General features: G+C 31.3%; 1 protein-coding gene across 1 annotated transcript; it reads right to left on the bottom strand.

Moving 5' to 3' along the window:
• Positions 1-125: 125 nt before the first annotated feature.
• Positions 126-26700, bottom strand: LOC132752804 (receptor-type tyrosine-protein phosphatase eta-like). Its single transcript, XM_060743190.1, has 17 exons — positions 26619-26700; positions 24827-25153; positions 22960-23232; positions 20106-20417; positions 19577-19834; positions 18208-18501; positions 16766-16971; positions 16035-16230; positions 9618-9763; positions 9285-9371; positions 7885-7951; positions 7249-7428; positions 6266-6415; positions 5658-5796; positions 4591-4658; positions 770-872; positions 126-225 (listed from the first exon to the last, which is right to left on the bottom strand). Exons 1-17 carry the CDS (start codon positions 26698-26700, stop codon positions 126-128), a joined length of 2988 nt encoding a protein of 995 aa, XP_060599173.1.
• Between the last annotated feature and the right edge of the window lie 269 nt (positions 26701-26969).

Genomic DNA, 26969 nt, shown 5'->3' with positions numbered 1-26969 from the left:
TTATGAATATACATTTTATCAAGTTACCAAGATGTGTATCTTATTAATAAAAATAAAGTGTCGTAGAATTCCTAGTTTATTCGTTCAAATATTTATGTATCTGAAATACTTTAAAAAAATATTTCCTACCTGGAAGGGTTCTTTTTTGTGTGTTCAATTTTATCAAGATGAATTCCTTCATCTGGAGACTGTGTAACCAGTCTACCTTCATCTTTCGAGAAACAACTGAATAGGAACATTGAAAATATGTTTAACTGAAGTTTGTTCATAATTAACTAAGCTCTGTTGGAGTATTTTTACCATAGCAATCAAGTATGGCATTGTAGAAACTTATTTCGATACGTAATTGTTCAATGAATGGTTATATAGATAAGGTGTGTCGCAGTTTAATATCTAATCAAGAGCGCAACCGAGACATTTAAATAAACGCCAGAACAGAATAATATTTAAATCACAAGTTTTTCAAAATATAATAGATTGCAGTAACATTTTTTATATTTCATTTCAGTCGTAAAATGTGCGTTTTAAGCATCGCATCAGTGTTAAATATTTTATCTGATTACGACGAATATGCTGCTAGAAGTATATGGAAAATTGTCATAACAACTATGTCTCGAAACTTTTAATTTACTACAAGAATGAAATTTAAGCTCGGTGCTTTTGTCTTAGTTTATACTTGTCTAAGTAGAATATAACACAATTATTCCAAATGTAAATTATGGTACATTATTGCATTATGGTCAAAGCTATACACTTATAATATACTTACGCCAACTGTTTTCTTCTCAGAAAGAAAACCACAACACCAACAATGGCTAGGACAACTATTGCCGAGGATATACCAGATGCTATAGCAACTGTAAGATCTGGATCTAATAAAATAATATAAAGATACAATATTTTATACATGTATATAATTTATAATAAATAAGAAACCCCGGAAGAAAAAAATAGTCAAGCTTTATTCAAATCATTGTACAATAAATAAATTAATTTTATCTAACGCAAAGATGTCCCATTAAAACGATAAATGCATGGCACACTGCTGAAATGCTTTTTATCAGAAATCATTATTTATTTCATGAGGGAATCCTATTGAATAAAATCTACAATAAATAGGAAATAAAATTAAATTAGAAAGGACCATGTAGCACTGTATCTGCTGTTGAGTACCATATATATTATTCTTCAATATGTTCTTTAATAACTTTACACTTAGACCTTTTTCCCGGACCTTTATGCAAACATTCATGTTACAATAATAATAGTAATAATAATAATAATAACTTTGTTCCTTTGTTTGTTTCATTTTACGCCTTTTCCCAACAGTATTTCAGTCATGTAGGCGGGTAGTTTCCTAACCATCGATCCTGGATAGTTACACCAGTACTAGACTACCTTCCTCACGCTAAAATACCAAAGCATCTCCCGGGGATGGAACCCACGCCAGGGAGGTAACTGGATTAGAAGTCATGGACTAAAACCCCTCGACCACGGAGGCGGTTACTTATAATAATAATAATAACAACAAGAGGGCCATGATGGCCCTGAGTCGCTCACCAGAAACAACTACTTTTCAGTGTTGGAAATTATTTTTCAAAAGAAGTTGCTGAAAGGCAAGTCCAGCTCTTTCGGCAAGTTCAACTCAACTTTAACTTGCCCCTCTAGTAATATACTTTCACAACACTGATTGTTTTAGCTTTTTTCTTCATAATAAACAATAGGGCCACTAAGATGGCCCTAAATCACTCATTTAACCCATCATTTCATTATTCACAATATAAATTGAAATATTTTGCCCTAATATTTTGGAAAGGCTTTGTTAAAAATATGTATGTTGCAAGTGTGTTCCTATGAGACTATGTAGAATAAATACAGAATAAATGACCACTATAGCAGGATTAATTTTGACTGGACAATTTTTTTTATAACTTTTTTGAATGAAAACACAAAATCTCACATGCAAAACATATAAGGTGTAGATGTTTGAAGTTTACAGTTTACTGTTTGGGACAACAAATTATTTTTACATCTTGTATGGTAACATAACTGTACCTCAAAAAAGACAATAGGTCAAACATTGTAAGAAATATGAAAAGTAGGCCAGTTGATATCAAAATTCAATTCAGCATCAGAAATAACACCCCCAGTCCAAATTTTAAGTCTGTATGTCATAAAACACAGGAATGAAGGTCAAATTATATCAAAAATATCAAAAGTAGGTCAGTTGATATCAAAATTCATTACTGAATCAGAATTTACAAACCAGGTCCAAATATAAAATCTGAATGTCAAAATACAAGAAAGTAGGTCAATTGGTGTCAATAATACCTAAAGTATATCAGCTGGTATCAAAATTGAGTTCAACATAAAAAATTATACAAATTACACCCCTGGTCCAAATTTCAAGTCTGTACATAAAAGACAAATAAAGTAGATAAAGCGATATCAAATATATCAAAAGTAGGCCAGTTCATATCAAAATTCATATCAATAATCAGGATTAGAAATTAAACCCATTCAGTCAGTTGATATCTTAATTCGTTTTGCATCAGAAATTATATTCCTGGTCCAAATTTCAAGTCTCTATACATCATTCCAAAATTCAAGTCTCTGTACATCAAAAACAGGAAAGTATGTAGAATGGTTTCATAAATATCAAAAACAGTTCCACTGATACAAAAATTCAATTATGCACATGAAACTCAGGTCTGCCCCAAAATTTATTTAAATGTGCTTTTTCCAAGTTTAAATTTAACTAAAAAAATACAATTTTTAACAAAATTCAATAAAAAAAATGAGCATACAAACTCATCTTTGTTAAAAAGGTACTGGAGAAACAAATTTAATGTTTCTTAAGGTCTAATTATTTTTCCTGGTTAATTACCTACAACTGACCTTATGCAATATGATGTCCGAATTCTAGTGCTGTGAGATATTTACACATCATAAACAGGTCATGACTTTAAGACTTTCTCCAGCCATTGAACCTCTTTTGGAAAAATTGAATAACATATGTACACATTCCAACATGAGTTGTTTCCCTTTCATTATGAAAAGATCTTTGAGTCATAGAAATTTATTGAAATTTATGAAATTCTTACTGAAAATGTCTAATTTGGAAACTATGTATGGGAAGCTGCATATCCTATTATAGGCCAAGTAAAGTTGGTCTTTTCTATATAAAAAAAACAAACAGTTTTTTAATGACTTTATCATTATATTGATACTGTGTGAAGAGTTTAAAACATAACATATGAACTTTGCATGAAGTCAAAACACGATTATTTTATAATCCATTGTCAATATTTTCTAATATTAAATTTGAGCATAGAATATCTTTAAGAAATGCCATGACTCGGGGCATTTAAGCTTTAGCTTAAACAGGGTCAATTAAATCAATATGAGCAAACTTGATAAAAGACTACCTAAGAATGCTACGGATAAAAATTGGTGACCATCCTTCAAATATTAAAATAGGAGATGATGTTCAAAGGTTTTCCATATTTAACTTTAGTGGCCCCTTAAAAGGGGCAATCAAATTAATATGAACAAACTTGATAAAAAGACTACCTAAGAATGCTATAGACAAAATTTGGTGATCATCCATCTTTTAATTCTGTACAAAGGTATTTCTATTTTTAGCTTAAGCTGTCCCTAAAAGGGGCCAATCATATAAATAAGAGCAAACTTGATAAAAGACTACTGAAGAATGCTACAGACAAAGTTTGGTGATCATCCATCGATTAGTTCTATAGAAGGAGATGTTTAAAGGTATTTCTATTTTCAGCTTTAGCAGCCCCTTAAAGGGGCCAATTAAATTAATATGAGCAAACTTGATAAAAGACAACCTAAGAATGCTACAAACAAAATTTGGTGATCATCCATCAATTAGTTCTGTAGAAGAAGATGTCTAAAGGTTTTTCTATTTTTAGACATAGAGACCCCTAAAAAGGGCCAATCAAATTAGTATGAGCAAACTTGATAAAAGACTATCTAAGAATGCTACAGACAAAGTTTGGTGATTATCGACCAATTAGTTCTGTAGAAATAGACGTTTAAAGGTTTTTCTATTTTTAGCTCTAGCGGCCCCTAAAAGGGGCCAATAAAATTCATATGAGCAAACTTGATAAAACACTACCCAGGAATGCTTCAGACAAAGTTTGGTGATCATCCATCCATTAGGTTTGTAGAAGAAGATGTTTAAAGGTTTTTCTATTTTTAGCCATAGAGACCCCTAAAAGAGGCCAATCAAATTAATATGAGTAAACTTGATAACACACTACCCAAGAATGCTACAGACAAAGTTTGATGATCATCCATTAATTAGTTCTGTAGAAGAAGATGTTTAAAGGTTTTTCTATTTTTAGCTCTGCTGACCCCTTAAAGGGGCCTATTGGAATGACATGAGCAAATTCAAGTGTGACTGTCACAAGGATGCTACAGACCAAATTTGAAGTAAATCTGCTCAGTAGTTTCAGAGAAGAAGACGATTGTTGACGCATGACGACGGACGACGGAAGCCGGAGCATCCCCCTTTGATACTAATAGCTCACCCTATAATAATAAGAGCAGTTATATAACACTTACCTGTTGATATAGGATTTGAGTACTCCGTCTCAGTGCACCCATTTATTGTACAAGCAAACGTTTTCACCCTATAATGAATAATTTTAAATGTCAACTGTGAACATTCAATTTTACATGTTTCATCATTACAGTGCAGGGACGGGTATGTGTCAGCATATACTTCTATTGTCTTATCGCCAGAGCAAGTTTGGTTTTAAATTACAGATATTAAAATCAAGATGTAAAGGGAATTACAAAATCATTTATTTCATACTTTCAAAGACAAATATCAACAAACAATTTCTTTAAATCACTCTGCCGAATAATACAAATCACATGGTATCATGTACCTTATTCTGATACAAAGCCGACATAAAATTGATAGATTTGGAAATGATGAGTATGAGATTTACAATTTATTAAAAAGAATTAAAAAAATTCTTGGAGTCACTATTTAGAAAGATTTATTGCAATCACAGTTATATTTCTTGATACATCATATACATTTTACGATAGTACGTTCTAGGACAATAGTTTAAATGAAAAATGACAAACTGCAATAACTATTTAAGAAAGTAGAATAAAAAACACAAGAAACTAAATTGAGGTCCAAAAGTCTAGATCATAAACTTTAAGTTCTTACACATTCCAAATTAGGTACTTAAAAAGAAAGGTGAAAGATATGCAAAACAGTTATAATAAATTGTCTTAGAAATATATTGAAATCGTATTTCTGTGCTGTGTTTAGCTGATTTATGTAAAAAAAAGCGTGGCAACGATTTTCAATTTTGGGTCATTTTCACAAAATTCTGGGAAAATCAATTTTAAATCAAGAAAAATCTTTTAAATTTTGCAAGATATTATAAAAGTGAAAAAAGTTTAAAGTTTGAAAGCTTTCAATTTAATTCGGAAAAAGGAGCAAAAAGAGAGGACAATTTCCTTGATAATGGCAGCTTTACTCACAGGTGAATGTATTTTGATGTTGAGTCAATTCACATTTGTCAATTGAGAAATTAAAAGTTACTCAAAATTCTTAAATGGCATACAATTACTATTTTGCAAGTCTTTCCGATATTAAGTACAAATACCTGTATCTACGCCCTGGTTGTAATTCACCATTACAAAACCGGTCAGTTTGTTTGCCTGAACACTTGCCATCCAGTCCTACAACAAATCTTTGATACGTTTCGACATCACGCTGCGTTACACTTCGCCTTTTCCGGGTACCTACAATTATTTGTTGACTTTAACTAAACCTTTCATAAAACGTAACGTTTATATAAAATACAAAACGTATTTTTTTTATTTGGAAATCCATACTTAAACTAAATGGTAAAATATAATCATTATTATAGCCAGTTAGAGCCATATTGTCTAACTATGAAACAATATGAAACAGCAATGGTAAGATAGTAGTATACACAATCTAGTACATACAAAATATTATAATGATATTGCAATTGTTAAGGCTACTAAAATCTTATAGGCATATGCTCGAACCAAATAGTGCGCATGAATGCCGTTGCTCATGAGGACTTTGATTAACGCGGCAAGATATCATTGAATTATTAGTCCATATACAACTCGTCAATGTCGCCACCAGTATTCACTCATTAGAATCTTTTTCCTGTAAGATAATTGATATCACAGTAAGAAAATAATTGAACATATTTCATAACAACTTAAAAACACATACCACCATTAATATGTTGACAAGAGTCCGTAAGATTAAGATATGTTGCCAAGTAAGGTTTAATAGAATCCATATCCTTTACTTCAAACCACGTTTTATAAACTTTTGATATTCTGTCTGTGAAATTCAGAACACTTCCAAAAAATGGCTCATCTAAAATGATTATATGAAAAGAAAAATATAAATAAAGTTAAATAATAACATAATTATTATACACACTATCACATTTTATTTTATTTACTGAACACAAATAAAGAAAACGACGCATATTCCGATAGAAAGTTCTATTTCAATGGCCAGTTCATTATGTACCAAACTTCATTTGTATTATCCCTTTTTATCCAGTATATCTTCTTTTAAAATTTATTGTTTAATGATAATTGCGATATAAAAAAATGTGCGAATTTTTCTAAATTCAAATTTAACCACGCTCATGTCAATGTTGAATGCTTCTTAAGCCGGTAATAGAAAAGTGGACGGCAGCTTTCCCTTACTACTTTCATGCATGAAAAGACTCAATCTAAACGAGCTTGCATTTTGTTTGCAGTTTATCGTTCTGGGCATTCTTTAAGGTTTGTTAATTTGTTTAATGTGGGTACACGTAAATAAACAATTTGCTTTAAAAATTGGTCTACTTGAATTGCACGAAAGTTTTTACAACATTTGTTTTTCTTTCTTTTCTTTCAAACTAAAGATTCTTCTCGCAAATAATTGTGTCTTTTACCTTTACTTTCCACTATTTATCAGCAGCAGATTTATGTGGTCAAAACACGAGCGTACACAAATCCATAATTCATCACATATTTATAGCCATAAAGAAACAAATATTGCTCTTAGCAAGTAAGATAGCTTCGTAACCAAGGCCTTATAATATGCATGCACTAGGCTACTTTGCGGTAATCGACGTTAACTTACCACGAAAGAAATGGAGAGCACTTTTTTATATACCTTCATACACACTGTACACTAATTGCAGAAATGATTACCTGTTGCTTGGTCATTTTGTGCAACAATCAAGCCCCACTTTGTCGGATATCCATTACTGGGTTTACAGAGGAATGTTTTTAATGGTAGCCTGACAGCTATTTGTCTCTCTGTATCCATGGGTTGATCGTCACTAGGCATCATAAGTTGACCAACCTCTGATTCATTGATCCGTAACGGAGCTTTAAGCAATCATATTGAATTACAGATTATTAAAACCGACTTCGAAATTCATTCGGACAAAATGTTGAGCAAAGCGGATAATCAAAAACCAATTTTATTGTATTAATCGAAACTATTCCTTATGATAAAACTTAAACAAATAAACAAAAGGTGATGAATTCTGGATTCACATTTCTTCAACCAAACAGCCATGCCACTGTCATTGGGTGTTATATATTTCAACTTGTGTACAATCATGAAGAGAAATATGAATATGTGATAACGTAAAAGACCTTTCAAATATTGTGAACAAAGATTTCCCCGAAAAACCTAAAGACAGTTAAGAATTGCAGACAATGTGGTTTTTTAGATCACTTGTTGAAATATATAAAGATATTTGATTAGGCATTTGTACCTACTTTATACATATATCTACAGCAAACCAAACTTATCTAAAAGAAATGAAATCGACTTACCACCCGGCTGAACAAATACAATTTCCGTAACTACAGAACCTTTTCCAGCACTTGTTTTAGCACAAACCTAAAGGGAAAAAGGCAATACTTAGAAGTTATATTATATCAAATTACTTTCAAATGCCATGATAAATTTGAGCATAACATTAAATGCAAAATGTATCAGAATCTTTGGTGCCATGTTTTTCATAAGTGATAAGCCGAAAATGCTATTTCTTTTGTTTCAAGTCAGTCTGCAATTTTATTAACATTATTGCGTACCGATGTGTTTGTACGTGTTACACACAAAGTGACAAAGATGATTCAAAACACCTGTTTCCCTTTCAAAGTTGTATTATATTTAAGTGAGTTCATTCTTAACTCGTTTAGGGTATATATCGGGACAATTCGTCGCTTTTTATTTGAATGAAATTGAATTAATGTGCCAAATTAATTGTTCCTTGTTCATCGCGATATTAACAAATGTGTTATTTTTTCTAAATACAATGTTCAATTTGCTTAATCCGGTAACACAGTAGCACGGTTGTAGACGGTATTTTGCACAAGCAGTGAACAAGAATAGTACCCAACAGGTTCACAAAAGTTAAGCATATAAATGATGACGTCATATATCAACGAACTAATAAACTGTTCTATTCAAGCAGGAAATGCCTTAGTTTCTCGATAGCAATGAAAATAAAACGTAGTATGTGTAAATTGCAAAATCTTGGTTAATTGTGTCTCCTCATGTGAATTAACAAACCACCGGTCTTAGTAGTTTTCAATTCTTCACACTAAAAACATTGGAGTCAATGACTCTAAAGAACCATTTATATACTACAACATGAGATGAAACTTTTCAAAGCTATCACACACAAATTAAAAGTCTGTTGTGAGAAAAGACATGTTACCTCTTCTGTTGTGTTCTGTTATGGCAACAGAAAGAGAAGAGTCGGTCTCATAGATTCTGGTCATGTAAAGTATAGACACTAAAGCTATAACATCACCGAAATGAAGTAAAGGACAATTTTTCTCACGCACCTAATATCTCATAAAGCAGTGTTTGTTTTTATGATTGGGTTTGAAGTCGCACCAACACTGTAAAGGTGATATGGCGACTTAGTAATGGAAGAGCCCAGTTGTCCTCCAAGCGAACATCTGAGTATAACCACCGATGCTCTGTAAGCTAGATTGATAAATAGATTCCATACATGAAAGAATCCAGGATGCGAACACAAAGCAGTGAGGGGCAAGTGGTAAGAAGCCATAAATCCTTATCCACTCTGCAACGCATGCCCAACTTAAAGCAGTACTTAATCACTTCTGATGCCAATCAAAATAACTTACAAGAATAGTTTAATAAAAATGCACATCTAACATTCTCTTCATTATAATAAAAAAAAGACATCTGTAAAACATACCTGCACAGAATAATTACCAGGGAACAATCTTGTACATTTATAGAACAATGTAGAATTGTCAGTGGTGTTGGAACATACTGATGCATTCTGAATAAAGATGAATATTTTTCTTGTTTCGTTAATTCTTAACTTCTTTCGTAGATAACATTCACTTTATATGGACAGCTCTTAACTAATTTACCATTTAGTAGTCTTATTTCATAATAAAATCTTCAGTACAGAACACATTTCTATAAATCAAATATCATAGATAGTTGCAATGACTTCAGAAAAATGTCATTATCAAAAAAGGAGTTATATAAACATATTATGCTAGATATTTTAAATACATACACTATTGTTTATGATTTCTATGTGATAGTTCAGAATGATGCCATTTCTTTTCCTGATGTCTGGTTCATTCCACGTTACATTAACAGATCTCTGTTTTGTGACATCTTCCTCTGTTTCTACCTTCAAATAAGAAACTTTTCCCGGCTCTGATAAAGACAAAAACTACTTTCTATTATTCTGTCTCTAAAATTTAAGCTAATAATACACGTTGTTATCCAATGCCACTATTAGTCTCCAATTCAATTTAACAAACTCTTCTTGAAATTATAAAATGAAAACACAAATAAACAAGAGGGCAATGTTGGCTCTGAGATACATTGCTAGAAAAAAATCACAATTCTTCAATTCATAGATATTAAAATAGATAAATTGGCATGCAATTTTTGTACCAACTTGCATGACTTGTAGAAAATGTTCTTCACAAAAGAACACTTAAATATTTTTAATTATAGTCAAGATATCATAATTGAAACCCCGAGTTTGACCAGTTCTATTCCGAGGTACATGAATTATATATTTTTGTAATGACTAGAAAGTGATGCTTTATGCCAAATACGAGAGGCCTTTCTAAGTATCAATCAGCCTAAAAATTTACCATTATCCTGCTCTTATCGGGTAAATGTTATACAGGTATGGGTAGGAAGGTTAGACTCCGCTACATGTTGAGGAACTTGGGATGTAATTGTATTCACTTGAACCTACTTAGATTGTGAACACTATGATTCAGTACAAGAATAACAATTTTCTAAAAGAGCAAAGAGCGAAAAGTAAAGCCCAAAGCTTTTAATGGTAAAAGTACGAAATCCTATGCCACAGTTTAAAAATTGATCTATTATTACATTTCGGCAGATCATACATCAAAAGGAAAAAGCTCCGTTCTGGCGTGCAGCACCGGAAACACCCGGCATCGATCGTAAAAGCATCCGAGAAGGAAGATGCCCGTTAAACTGTTGAAGAGATAAAGCATTTATGTAGCATTAATTTTTCATTTACTGATAGACGTTTAAAAGACATGGGAGTGTTTTACTCAGTAGATTCGCTACCTCCCAGGCGAATACTAGAAGAAAAGTGCGTTCTAACAAATGCAATAACAAAATAAAAACTCGATAGAAACAATAATGCCAAAAAACGTGAATTTAATCATGACTGACAACGAAACAAAGATAGAATTTAATGAGCCAGTGGAGTAAGGATCTAAACAAGGTGTTGGTCGGTGAAAATGATAAATGGTTCTTTCCTGCTCGTACAGCTTGTACCATAAAAACATTACGTATTATCTTTGATAACCAGGGAACTGTGCACTTACAAAATTGCTTGCATGATTTCAGTCGACCATATTTCCTAGCCATGAAAGATAATTCCCTGTTTTCCTGTCTAAAATTCCACCAAATTATTCCCCTTTCAAATGAACTTAAAGAAGGGACCTTTTAGAAAGACTTTGTATTTATTTATTCGATTTTTTGTTCAGAAACGGACAATTATTTCTTTTAAATTTGCTTTCTATCTATATATGGTTCCTATGGTAAACATATGAGTTTTGGTGGTAAACAAATGAATTTTCTGAACCGAAAGTAATCTAACACACTGCGTTGCTGTCATCACGTGTAAACAATACATCGATTAAATCGGTAAGAATATTGAGATATTTGTTTGACTATCAGTTATTAATATGGAAAACAACTATGTGTAGTTTATGTGTATTGTTTTAATGTGTTTGTCTGATATTCAAATTGTAAAAGCCATGTACACTTAGTGTCGCTTCATAGCAACCGAGTATAAAACGTGAGCGGTAACTGAACGAGATATGGCAAAGCGCATGCTCGCGCACTGACTTCCGCTCTATCGAAATACTGCATATACGTATAGCGAAAGTTCGTAAGTGCTGTGGTTACATTTAAATTGAAAATCTTCAAGTTAATACTTATCTTTGACGAAAAGTTAAAAAATGGATCACAGAGACAATACAAGTAATACCACATATACACAATTAACAAGGCATACATAACCGGAACATCAATGAGGCATCGCCTTTAAACGATCAGTAGCAAAATGTTTAAATCGGTCAGGTGAACAAACCTCCCTTTATAGCCACGATATGTTCCTATTAGGCAAGAAAGTTGCTATGGTTACATAGATGAATCAAGAAAACACGAAAAAGCTTTTTTAGATACATATAAAAAGAAACCTTATGACCATAACCAAAGTACTTAATGCTGTAAAAGAAGGACAAACAGCAAAAAGAAAAACTATATATAGACCCGACGAAACAAGTCAGATGGCGAAAATTAAGAAAATATTGTCGAAATAGGTTTTAAGAAATGCCCATCATAAAAGTCTCCCTCTTTGCCAGTCAGATGCCATCAAAAGAAGTAAGCGTAGTTTCAAAATGTAGAAGGTTGCTTGCAGTCTGCAATTCTTATGTTATTTTGTTTTGATTAATGCTTCCGAGGGATCACTTTGTTTCCAAAATTTTGTACTTCACAACAGCAGGTGTCAAGTGCCGTGTGGCAGCCGTAAAAAGTTGCCCCGTACTTCACTTCAGTGTTGTTAGATTTTCTGGTCCTTCGGGATCATTGATGCCAGCACTATAAATTGTTGAGAATTGAGTACCGCTCAAGCCGGTGCTAGGGGGCTTGAGGGATGTTGCATTAATTCATTATCCCTCATGTTCAGACTCAATCAAACCGAGTCTGCAATTCTTATGTTATTTTGTTGTGATTAATGCTTCCGAGGGATCACTTTGTTTCCAGAATTTTGTACTTCACAACAGCAGGTGTCAGGTGCCGTGTGGCAGCCGTTAAAAGTTGCCCCGTACTTCACTTCAGTGTTGTTATATTTTCTGGTCCTTCGGGATCATTGATGCCAGCACTATAAATTGTTGAGAATTGAGTACCGCTCAAGCCGGTGCTAGGGGGCGTGAGGGATGTTGCACTTATTCATTATCCCTCATGTACAGACTCAATCAAACCGAGTCTGCAATTCTTATGTTATTTTGTTGTGATTAATGCTTCCGAGGGATCACTTTGTTTTCAGAATTTTAGAATAGTTGAGTAGTATCCTCTTTTAATGAAATGTTGGATAATCATGGTAATAAACAACTGAGAAATAAATGTCTTAGGAAATTTATAAAAAAGAAGATCTTCATAAAATCGAGGTTGCTAATACCTTGTCAACTAAGGTGTGCTAAGTTGGTCTTGAATTTAGATATTATAATAAAATAAAAATTGTAAAATTTAGAAAAGAATTGTCATAATATATGAAAGCTGAAGCCCTGTAGCCCTGTAGAAGGTGTGTTTGTTTGACTGATTGGGTTTTTATCATACCGACACAGTAAAAGTCATATGGCGACGATTCAGCTTGACTGGTGGAGGAAGACTCCAGGCGCCCTTCGTGCATTATTTCAGACACGAACGGACACCTGAGTAGAACCACCGACGTTCCGTATGCTAGCTGGATAGCTTCCTAATGTGAAAGAATTCAAAGTCCCTGTCGGGATTTGAAGTCAAAGTTGGTTTGAAGTCAACGACTTTAACCACTCTGCCACGGACGACCCCTGTAGTAGCAGACAACTGGTATTGAAAGGATAACGTTCAACGAAGTATTCCACTTGACTGTATGTTCCAGCAGACGTCTTCAATTTAGAAATGCAAACTCTATTATATGTAATACGGGGTACATCTATTTATTTGAATAAATTAAATTTATCAATATTTAGGATGTCATCTTAATATCGAAAAGTACATTTTAAAATTTTGATAACTATACCTTGAGTAACTGGATAAAGATAAAATCGTATATATAAAAATATAAAAACAAATCTTCGGTTATGGGGACACAATTGGTATGCCAAAAACTTGCATAAAATTATTATCTAAAATAAATGAAAGAGCGTTACAAACTGCGTCACATGTCCAGCTAGTATAACTTTTGACATTACAATTACAGAAAATAAGCCTTTTAGACTTACAGGGTAAAGTATAACTTGTTTACTTGCGAAAGTTTAATTTTGATCATATATCGAATTATGTGCAGGGTAGAAATATATAGCACTAAGAGAAAAAGCTTGAAACATTGTTAAAATTAAATCTGTCATATATTTTTTTTACATTTTTATTGACCATACCATCTGATTCCCCAAGTTTTCAAACTTTATGAAAGTATTTTGACCGAAGATAATATGGCCAAAATCAGGGTCGCAAATTTGAACTTCTGTAGATCCAACAGTGATCTGAACAGTGGCACATATTTGTATAAAAAAATAAAAGAGAATTTCCAAATTTTTGGAATATACAAAAATTGTTAGTAACACTTTTTTATTTATTTAGCATTTATTGAGAAAAGTAACTTTAAGAAAAGTCCTTCATGTTCACGAATGTTGTCAATATAAGGACATAGTATTTAATTAGTAAAACTTTGAATATGTATTTCTAGTTAAACTTCGGGCATGAAGTGAGTAAGCAAAAGACAAAGCACAACCCATATATAAAGAACTACACGAGTGGTCACCTCCTCTTTTAATCACTTCACGCAGTCGGCACCGCATTTTACCAGAAGTAAACAATATGCACACAGAAGCCTTCACATTGCATTTTTCCAAGTGGAAACGGCGTCTTAAAAAACCTTTACAACCACTACATCGCCATACTAATATTTAACTTGCCCCTCTTATCTGAGTTCTCTTCATAGATTTTCAGAGGAGAAGGTTTTAAAGACAGGTTTGCTTTATAAATTAAAGTCTTTTACTAGTGGTTGATTTATTCATAGGACAGAGACTTTAATTATACACTTTTACCATTTTTTTGCTTGTTTTAAATATAGGTCATTTTCGTAAAGCTTGGTCAGATTGGTGTATAATTCCTTGCCTCAAACTGGATAATTCTCGATGAATCTACGAATTATAGCAGCGTAACTTTATGAAGTACTTACTCGTATTCTGAATGAAAGTTTTAATAACTGGACTGAAATTTTTTTGTATAGATTTAACTGTCGGTGGATTTTCGTAAATGAGCACTGTTGATAATATAAAATTTATAGCACTTATTAGCCATTGATTTGACAAAGGAGATATATTCTGTTGCGCATTTGTTGATTTCAAAAAATCTTTTGATTTTGTAGTTAAAAATTATCAGTTATGGTGTAAGGGGAAACATACTTATAGTTGTTGAACCTATGTTTTAGTGAAACGCTTGACAGATATCGAAGGATGGTGAACTTTTATCATTAAAACTAAGTTTTAATCATTGAGCAGGAGATGAAAATGCTTTACTTCGTATTGTTTTAACTAAATGTGATCGAAAAATTAGATGTCTTGACTTGTCGGCAAGTTCAGAACACTATTTCATAGAAGAATGTCAGAAGCTAGAAGATGAATTTTAGCTGTCATTGAATCTCGCGATTTTTTGCAATAATTTTAAGCTATAATAATTTGTTTCAAATTTAAGGTAATTGAAAGCGAAAGCAAAAATAATGATGAAAATTTGCAACTTATGTTGTTGATTATTTAATCGAAACACTTAGTCTAATAGATATTTTTCAGCACAGTTAATCATCTGTAAGTATATATTTATCTACATTGTCTCTTACAAAATGATTATTAAAATGTCTGTATAATGTTATTATGCTTCTTTACTGAAAAAAAAAGTTTTTGATTATAGTAACTGTTTAAGTATGAGTTATACAATTTGTAGTATGACAAATAGATAGCTATTCAATAGATTTTTATGTCATCTAATTTTTATATCATATGATTTGAATGTCCTATAAAAAGTGTTTTTGGGCATATATATATAATTTGTGTATCTAAAATATCAGTACATTTTATCTTGATATTCTTGTACGAGTATACAGATTAACATACATGAAGTAATATTATACTGTTTTTTTACCGATGTGATTGAAGGAAAGAAATTAAGAATATAATATAAAATAATATGATACGATACGGCATAATATAAAAAATACAACATAATATAATATAAAATATAGAGGATATTCAAGTTTTTTCTTTCAATACAGGATCTATTTTTATCAAGTGGTATAGAAAAAATATTTCACGAGTGGTAGTAGCTATGAGTGAAATATGATTATTTTCATACCACAAGATGAAAATAAATCCTGAGTTAATAGAAACAAAACTTGAATTTACTGTTTATTATATATTTTTCTCTTTTTTAATCTTAAGTATTCTTGTTAATTTTGAGTTTTGACTGAAGCAAGACAATAGTGAAAATACGGAAAATATGTTTCACTGTAGTGAGAATAAAATTTTTACAGTGAAAATACGGAAAATGAAAATTTTATTGTATCAGTTCTTCTTAATATTTCATTTATAAGTAGATCTATAAAATAAAATATAATATAATCAAAGTTGCTTGATAACTCTTTTTAGACTTGATCCATTTGTGATGCTATACATACTGTCGGTCTTTGTCCGAATATATTTTAACAAAGACTTCCCCCAACATTTTGTAAACGCTTGTATTTCAATACTGTAATTCCAAAAGGATAACAATTCTGTTACATTCTGACTCGTGGTTGTAAGTGTTGTAAGGTCGGATGTAATTTCACTTTGGGACTCTGAACACAATACACTGTCTTCTATATCGTCAGAATCCTAAGAAATAAAAATAAAAATATTAGGCAAAACAGATTTTTTTGGTAAACTAACAAATGAATGGGCCATTGCTATTACAAAACATCAAACAAAATATAATATTGTAATATATTTGTTTTTATCTTTCCTAGGCTTAAAAAAACATGTTACACTATTATAGTATTAAATGAAAGACTACATAGCATCATCTTATTACCAGCGACACAAATTTTGAACATTATCAAAATTTACGAAAAAACTTTCTATAATATAAACAGATCTTTAACTTTGCGCATTTTTGAGATGATACAAAACTCTGCTTAAAGAGTTAAATTATATATTATATGATATAACGTTAACATTACATATGTTTTGTTTTGCAAATGAATATAAGATTAATACACTGAAATACTTCACTTTTTGAAGAATGCAAGCAATGAGCATAGTTAGTTTACGTTTTATCATGCACTATTTGTTTTAGCATTTTTCGCGGTTTTAGAATGTGTTTTAGAGTCTACGACTTTATAAATATGTCGATATATCTATATATTCTTACCTTACAATATGTTGGCGACTCAAAATTACAAGAATCAGACGAGCAATTGAAATATGAATATTTCCTTTGTAAACAATTGCCATATGTGTCCTTGATCACAAGTTGATACTTTCTAATAAATCCATTTGTCATTCTTGGCTTATGCCATGACAAAAACAAAGTTTCTCTATCAGTTTCAATATTTTCTAAAGTAACCACACCTGGTGCTGCAATAAAATAATGTACATTATTCAATTAATAGCCAAGAGTAATCAGTGATCACATGTGTCGCCTAATGATAGCCAATTGAGCAGATGTATTTAAAAGTGATTGGACAGTTTGTTCCCTATATGTCATTAACATTAACAGGACAAAACACTTAATATTCAAGGGTCATAATTCAGCAAAAAAATCATAAAACCGTAAAACCCCTGAAATATGTTGTTAACCCCAGTTGTTGAGGTACTGATCAATCCTGTACAGTTTCAGTCAAGTTGCATTAGAACTATACGAGAAGGAGTCTGGACAAAGCTTATGAAGGAACAATAATTAATCGGCCATTATCAGCCAAGACTATTAAACCGGAAAACCCTTTGAATGTGAACAAGTTCTTGAGGTACCGATCAATCGTGAAAAGTTGCACTGACATTGCAGTAATACTATAAGAGGAGTCCGGACAAAACTTTTAAAATAAAAACAATTGAAAGGACTTTTTCTCTGACAAAAATCATTGGACTGGTAAATGATGATGATGTGCACAACTTAACTTAGCACTGATCTTTCTTGTAAAGTTTGAATAATATTGCACCAACAGTTTTAGAGGTGTAGTCCGGACACGTTTTGTAACAGACAGACACACGGACGGACATAATACTTAAAAGTGACTGCTGTACGTAGTTGCTTTTTTGAAGCATGTATCAGCTATTGTGTACCGGAGACACAAAATTATTAACGGGCAAAAACACCTTTTTATCGAGGGCAATAACTCAGTCAAAAATCATTCAACCGGAAAACCCCCTAAATATGTGCAAGTACTTGAGGTATCAATGACTTCTGTAAAGTTTTATTGAAATTGCATTAGTGGTATAAGAGAAATAGTCTAGGCAAACTTCGAAAATAGAAATCACTAATTGGCCGTTACTCTGACAAAAATCATAGAACAGAAAATGCCAAAGGTATGCAAAACTAGACTTGGAATTTAACATTCCTCTAAAGTTTGAATGAAATTGTAGTAGTTTTTGAGGAGGAGTCTGGTCAAGGTTAGAGTACTGATGCTACTCTGTAGCAGGCAATAGATCAAGCATGTAGTGTTATTTACTGTAAACAACATTTACAATGTTAAAACAAACATGTTAGCTGTATCGTAGCTAAACTGCAGTTGCGCTGGAAGAAATTGTTCAAGTGACTCCCAGCTTAAAATCTCTCTTGATTGTAAATTTTGTGTAACTTAATATTGTACTTACCCATTTCATTTGTAGTTTTCTCAAGCTCAAACACACTGCTTATTCCATCAATATCCCCGACAGAAGTAGTTACATTTGCTTTGCATGAAGTACCCGGTTTCAAACCTTCGATCACGGTACTTGATGATTGCATTAAATAGTACTTTATTTTCGCAACACTTTCTTCATAAGGCGATACACATGAAACCTGCACTTTGTATGTTTCAACATGACCTTCAGATGGCGGTTCCCACTGGATAGTCAATGATTCATTTGTTGTTTTTAAAACTGACATAGATGTGACGTTTAAAGGCCCTAGATAAATATAGAATAAGATTTACGGAAATGCAATAATATGAAAATATCTGAAAAATGCACAGATTTAAACCACTTTCAAACTAAAATGACGAAATCAATTATTATCAAAAGATATCTTTTGCGAGGGTTTTTGACTGAATATTGCCAGTCACAGAAAAGTGTAGATTTTGGCAGGAAATGTCACGCGACACACACTTGCTCAGAAACAAGTCCGTCGTCAAATTATCTATTTTGTCGGTATCTTAACCCATTACTGTATGAGCATTTTGTGAAAAAAACTCTTTTTCACTGAACTTAGTCATATAAAAAATTCGCTCTTAACCTTTATCTGTCATCCTGTATAATGCTATGTGTGTTGGGAAAACAACAATTTGGAACATAATAATTATATGGAATCTTCGGAAGCGAAAATGTGCCACTCTTGTGATACGTTTTATTAAGTTTTTGGGGGTTAAAAAGACATTTAACAATAAAGTAAAAAGTGATGTGTAGTTGTCCTCGTAATGAATATTGTTCAGTTATACACGTATTTATATGGGTTTGGTTGCAAATAGGGACAACGGCACTTAAATAATATCAAATTTAGGGTAGTGTTGAAGAATAATGAACAGTTCTAGTTCAAATGTGTAGGAATATATTTTCGAGGGCCGATAGACCCGAGTGTTTAATTACAAAACACTTGAACGATATTATTTAAGTAAGCATTTATACATTGAACGTAGAAGTGAGCACTCGTGTGAAGCGTGTTTCAATGTAGAATATACAAAATGACATGTCATATATATACATCTCCAATGTTTACAAGAAATAAAGTGATCTTAAATTGTGTGTTGCTAAATGGTGTCTTAATTTATTAATGACTTCATTTGTTTTATATCTAAATAATAATTTAATCATTAAATCTCGTTACTAAGTAGATAATAGAATAGCGTATTAATGAGTCACAACTATTATTGCATTGAAATAAACTTTATTACAGTAAGTGAGTCCTTATTTTAGATAAATTTAAATAAAATGCTGTCTTCTATACAACACTTTTTTGAAGATTTAGAAATAAGATTAAATGACTTACGTGTATACGTTGTAACATTTCCGTATCGATCAGAGATAATCTCTGTTAGTACCGCGTATACTCTAAAAGTGTATGAAGTGCCTGGAATTAGATCTACAATCTTTGCAGATTTGTCTTCCTTTGAAATTGTTATATTTTGTACAGAATTTTGATAGTATATTGTATAATTATCAAACAGTTTCTGATCATTTCCGGTAAGATTCAGCGTTACACTTCTAAAATCACTATACAGAAGAGAAGCCATGGGCTTTTCTGGAGCTGTAAAAATGTAAAATTTACAGTCGAAATGTAGAAAAGAAATGAACTATATACATTATTTAAACAAGCACAAGGTCAAGTAATTAATATTATATATCTGTTATTTTAAAAACAATTTGACGTATGTTTTTTATTTAAAATAATTCAAGATTCTTTCAACTTCCAATGTTGTAAATATATTTACAATATTAAGGTTTTGATATAAGCATTGATATTGAATGCGTATCATAAAAGACATTTTGTATTATTTACATGTTTTAAATCAACATACCTGTATAAGATGATGCAATCCTAAAATTTGAACTTGTAAGTCTTGGTGTTGTAGAATTCAAAGCCGTTCGAACAAAGACATTGTAAAATGTAGAGACAGTCAAATTTTCAGCAAGGGAAATCAAATTATCTCCATTGTATTTGATGATAGTATTCTTACATATAGTATAATTACATACAAGAGAGTAATTGCACGGGCAAATTCTTATCTCTATTTCATCATACTTCTGATCCAATGTTTTATAACTAATAGTAAAGTTTGTTTCATGTACTAATTGCCGAGGTATTAAAACAGACTGAATGTCGCCTGGCCCTGAAATAAGCATAAGGAGTTGATATAGTAGCATATATTATAAAATATTTGGCTATGGAAAGCCATTGCTGTCTTATATTGTTCTTTTTCAATTTATTTAACCATTTGAATAATATATAAGTTCAATTCGACTATATATGAATTGAAAACACCTTCTTATTTAACCGGAATACATTATATGAATCCACAGTTACAATATATGAGACCATACCGTCAGTGTATGAAACCGATGTAGCAATATACATGTATAAGTTGATTTTCTCTATATATGATGATTCCAGTTCTTCAATATATGGTACCTAAGTAGCCATGTATGGAACCAGATGTCCTGATATGAAACTGAATTATCAATATATTTATTCATTTTACAATATATGAAACCAATTTATCAATTTATAAAACCAAAGTGGAAATATATAAGTTGGTTATCAGATAATATGATACCAATTCTTCAATATATGGTACCAAAATAGCCATGTATGGAACCAGATGCGCTTATATGTAACCGAATTATCAATACATTAATTCATTTTACAATGTATGGAACCGAAGTAGCAATATGTAAGTTTGTTATCACATTATATGATACTATTTCTTCAATATATGGTACCAAAGTAGCCATATATTGAACCACTGTGTTCTGATATGAAACCGAATAATCAATATATTATTTCATTTTTACAATATATGAAACCATATTATTAATGTATGGAACCAAAATAGCAGTATTTAAGTTGATGTTACATTATATGATAGCAATTTTTATTATATGGAACCAAAATAGCCTATTTGCATGTCGACAAATCAAAGGCATACACTTTTTCATGAAATCAATTATTATTTGACTGGTTATTTTTTAATTTTTTGAGTAGATTAACCTTAATATGTTCTACTGGCCATGCTCACTTTTGATCAAAGGTAAAGGTCGAGATGAACTTATTTTTATTTATGGTCAGTACGACTCAGTAGCTTAATAAATTATGACTTTGAAACTTTACATACATTGAATCTATATAATGATAAGTTTAGCCTGCGCAGCCCATTTTAAGGCCAAAGTGAATGTGATGTTAAATTTAAATAATTCCTTATTTAGAAAATATGCAGTATGCCATCAGTGAAGCAAACTGGTCTTTTGACTGTTTTACAAGTAAAATTGGCGCGAAACAGTAAAAACGGTGAAAGGATAGAATACAGCCTTAACAAAAAGTCCCGTCAGTACAATGACATTTTGGTTCCACGCATTGCTCATTTGGTTCCATATACTGGAGAAGTGGATTCATATACTAGCAACCTATGATAATATATTGAGGAAATGGTGTCATATAATGTAAATATCAATATATTTATGGGAACTTCAGTCCAATACATTGATGAAATGCTTTCATATAATTATTGTAAAAACGATTTAATATATTGATAATTCGGTTTAATATAAGGACATCTGGTTCCATATTCTGCTACTTTGGTATCATATTTTGAAGAACTGGTATCATATAATGTGATAATCAACTTATATATTGCTACTTCGGTTACATACATTGATAAACTTGTTTCATATATTGTAAAAATGAATCAATATATTGATAAATCGGTTTCATATAAAGACATCTGGTTCCATATATTGCTAATTTGGTACCATATATTGAAGAACTGGTACGACATCCGGGCCGGATCAACTTTTAAATTAATATTTGAGATCAATACATCGATGATATGGTTTCATATATTGTAAACTTGAATGAATATATTGATAATTCGGATTCATATAAGGGCATCTAGTTCCATACATGACTTACTTGGATCCATATATTGAAGATCTGGTATCATATAATGTGATAATCAACTTATATATTGATTCTTTGGTTCAACACATTGATAAAATGGAATCATATATTGTAAAAATGAATTAATATATTGATACTTCGGTTTCATATAAGGAGTCAAGGACACCTGGTTCCATACATGGCTACTTTGGTACCATATATTGAAGAACTGGAAACATATATCGACAAAATCAACTTATATATTGCTACCTCGGTTTCATACACTGACGGTATGGTTTCATATATTGTAACTATGGATTAATATAATGGATTCCGGTTAAACAAGAAGGTGTTTTCAATTCATATATAGTCGAAGTGAACTCATATATTATCCAAATGGTTACATAAATTGTAAAAGAACAATATCAAACAGTCATGGCTTTCCATTTTTGGCCATAGAACCAATTTACCGTAGTAAACAAAATCTACCGCAACTATTAGTACATGTGTACTTAAATAATCAGTTTACTTATTTTTTTAACTAATTTAAGTAAATTAAGGTTTATTAAAGGGAATTATAGGATTTGCAGTTGACTACTTATATTTTACTATTAAACTAACTTAAGTGAAAGTGTGTTCACTACTCTTGTTATATTGTACATTTTTTTTTAATTATTTACTTATTACATGTTAGAAATAACTTCTTCCAACGGACGATAAGTTTTTAATCTGGTCAAATATTCAAAACTTAACAGAAAGAAATAACAAGTTAAACTCACGTGTATATACAGTTGAAGCGTTTTCACTGTTGCTTGTAAAACCCGGAACTTCTGTTGTTATTGATACATTGTACGGAGTCCCTGGTTTTAAATCCTCAATAAGCATATCAACACATTCAAATGATTGGTTCTTTTTGGTAATAAATGTTGAGTTATTTGATACATGCACAATCCAAAATTTAAACTTCGGACTGTGGTCATTGATACGTATAACGAAGGAGTTACTTTGTCTTTTGTCTAATGGAGCAAATATTTGTGCTGGTAGCAATGGTACTGCGAAAATAAATTAAAAAGGTTATTTTTGCTTGTAAATAACTAATGTAACTCATATATAAACCAATTGCCAATTAAGTTAACATGTGTTTTGGAACCGTTTAACATATACAATGAAGATCTATATGCCAAAATGTCTATAAAATATCCATCGGTACATTTTCATATTTAACTATTTCAAGTTTTCTTGCAAGAATGTTAAATGGTTAAAAGAATCATCTTTAAACATTTTAATCAAATGAATCTGTTTTTACGTTATATATGTAAACGTTAAAATAATAGCAACAACAACGTCACTTGTATTCCTTAAAGATATTTCCTATAAACAAAGTATACCTGATGAAGACTTTTGAGTCGAAACGTTATATATATATTTCAATGAAATAATTACATTTTTAAATTGAAACTGGTGTTGATTTCTATATTCAAACTTACATTATAGATATAATGACTAAGTATGTTTGGCATCAATGTTAATAATAAAAAATCAATATTATAAATTATGACAATTTCAAACAAAATAGAAGTATTCAAATGTATTCAAATGGTCGAGGTTATATGACAGTAAAAAGAAAGTGACGTTATCTTGATTCGATAGCAAATGAAAGTTATAAAGCATGACGCTGATTTTAGTCGTCTATAATTAGAAAGTTAAACCGATCGTTATTTTTTTATTTGATTTAGGATAATATCCAATCAATCAAAAACATCGTTACTTAAAATAAAGATCCGTAAAAAAAATGGATTCTGACAACGTTTCTTCTGTTAAAATATAAGTCCGACCCTAATGAATATATATTAACAATGCTAAAATCCTATAATCTTCTTGAAAAAGATGATCTGACAGCCTTAGAAAAAATAGCCAGATAAAGAATTTAAATTTGTTCATTTATTAAAACAGTTAAAAGTTAGACAGTTCCAGTGAATATCCTAATCTAAGGATCTGTCCAAAGGCAACGGTAAATATCACAGCAGCTAGGTTCATAGATTTTGATATTAACCTCATTATCATACAATAACTGTGTCCTATTTAAAAGTTCCATAATTCTCTTGAGACATACATTTTGAATGCAATCTGCTTGAAATTATCTCCGAAATAAAAATAGGTTGCATGCAACTTTTATATAACCTTAAAGATTTGAAATTAGATCATTTACTTAGTGATTTTAAACGGCTATACATGAGAATTGAAAGCTAAGAAGTATGTGTAAAATATAATAATATGTGGCGTTTATAGCGGTCTATAAGTTTTAAATTGACAATGTTCAGAAAGTCTCTATGAAGAAATTACTTGTTTTGAGATTAATCTTATTATTTATGTTAGGTTGTTTGGTTCTTGGTTGTACAGTACAATTTATTTCCACATACTAAGATAAACAGGGGTTATTTGCATTACATTGTGTAATTACGTTTATAAGCAATGTAAAAAATGATATGATAAAGTATTTACATTAAATATAATTTTACTTTTCTTTTAATCTTATAAAACAATATTTGGTACGGTGAGTATCCATCTCTTTTTTCCCTGTTATAACTAAAACAATTAAAACGGAAAAGAGCAAATTTTTATACAGTATATTTGAAAATAACTTACCAGTGTAAGATAATATTGGAAAAGACGTCTCACTGTTTAGCCCTTGTATAAAGCTATAAATATTCACTTCATATCTTGTTCCAGCCGTTAAACCAATAACCTCAAAATATTGTTCTTTAATTTTATTGTCTACTCCAAAAGTGCATTCGTTGTTGTGATTTTTGTAACAGTCGTCTCTCCCACACGAATAATTGCAACTTTCAGTCTGGTTATACGGCTTTACAAAGAGTCTAACTGATGTATACGACAGTTTGCCATTGTCCCAGTGCACTTTAAAACTATTCTCCGTGACGTTTGATATCCATCCGTTTTGTGGCGGTAATGGTCCTGAAAAAAGGATTTAATGCATCAATTTGTGTGGCCTAGAATTAAGCCTTGTTTTTTTGTCCAATTATTGAACACGAGTTTATTTGTTAAGCAACCGTCAACAGATTATTCCCAAGCGCTTTCTTGACGCATACCTACATGATTTGTCAAGCAAGTACCGACTACACATTATCCCGTTATTGAGCGTTAGAAAATACGGTCGACAATGTAAAAAGAAAGTGACACCTCCTCGCCACACACAATCGCTAATAAACATTTTTGTTTAACATCCGTATTTACCAGCAGTGCCTGGCTCTTTCCATACGTTGTACATACAACGAAGTCATAATTTAAGTGTGTAAAAAGATGACAATGAGTTGATGTTTAGAGGTATAGAGGGTAAATTGTAAGTCTATCAATGTCAAAATAATTGCATTGTCATTTGTTAAATTTGTCATGTGTGGTTTAAACATATTGATAACGCCGCCATTTCAAATAGTATTCTAGCTTAACTGATAAATGTATGTCATTTGTTTGAACAGAAATATCTATCGAGGAATTTCGAAGTTGATATCTCAAATACTCTTTGAGTTTCGCTTTGGATAAAAATGTGGGACGGACGGCGAGGGATAATTAACAAAATTATTATATCGTAAAACAACTTTTTGCAATGAGGGCCCCTGTATTTTCATTATTTGAACATTATAAGCTCGGAAAAAGCATGCGATGAAACCTATATCTTTATAACGAAATGCAGAATAACTGAATCAGACGTATACTTTTATGCAAGAATTAAGATAATCAACTGTTCTTCTGTTGACATCTACAGAAATCCTGCTTGCTCATGCTTATATTGCGTCCTGGTGACACTGTAGATGAAAGTAATAGTGCAGGAACAAAGATGCATTAACCCTCTCATATAGAACATTTTCATTGTAAACATTTGAATATGAATTTGCAAAGAACATTAATAACATTTAACCAATTTTACCAAATTTACGTTATTGGCGATTCGTTTTCATTTACAGAAAACTTTTAATAGGTTTTTATTATATTTCATAACATTCTTGGACGATTGAAATAAAAAAACATCATTTTATTTGAATAATACACATACAAATGCTTGCTTTTTCTCTTCTAACGCTATAAACCAATGATGAAATTCATATTTGTTATCAATATAGCTTAAAAAGTAGTATGATATAATACAAAGTTCCTTTGACTTTGAATATAGAAGTTTTTTGTAGATATGATATGTCGCGTTACTGCAAAATTTTCTTCGAAGTTGTTGTTCTGTATTTCTTTCAAACTACATGATGAATTAACTTGTTGCTTGCTGGGCAATAAATGGTTGTTCTCTGACAAGTCCGTCTATACAAGAGAAAATACTAATATTGTATAAAGTTCCAGCTGTTACATTGTCCTTCCTTTGTACATAAAATCAAATTGCCGTTCGTGCCTGCTGGTTGCAACATTTGTCTTTTACTTTGTTTTCTTTTTGTTATTTCTTCATTTTCTTGGCTACTAAAGTCCTCATCACTTTGACCTTCTACCACAATTCTGTACATGATAACACGATGTCCTTTTACCAGTGTAATTCACTGACAAAGTTAAAGACAAATTATGTATTTCCATTACTAACACGTTTACAACCATAGGAGGTCCTGTGATAAACAGAACAGTACATGATGATCATGATGATTTTAATAGAGAACACAATAAAATGTTACTTTGAAAAAAGAAGAAAAAAAAGATTCATATAGATTTTGAGCATTTAAATATTTCAAAAATGAAGTGTATACTATATAAAGGATGTTACAAAAATCAGTAAACGTTT

This window comes from Ruditapes philippinarum, unplaced genomic scaffold, assembly GCF_026571515.1.
Source record: "Ruditapes philippinarum isolate M1 unplaced genomic scaffold, ASM2657151v2 ctg395_1_1_1_1, whole genome shotgun sequence".
NCBI lineage: Eukaryota > Metazoa > Mollusca > Bivalvia > Venerida > Veneridae > Ruditapes > Ruditapes philippinarum.
Note: the sequence above shows the minus strand (reverse complement) of the source record. Positions and strands in the feature narration are given on the sequence as shown.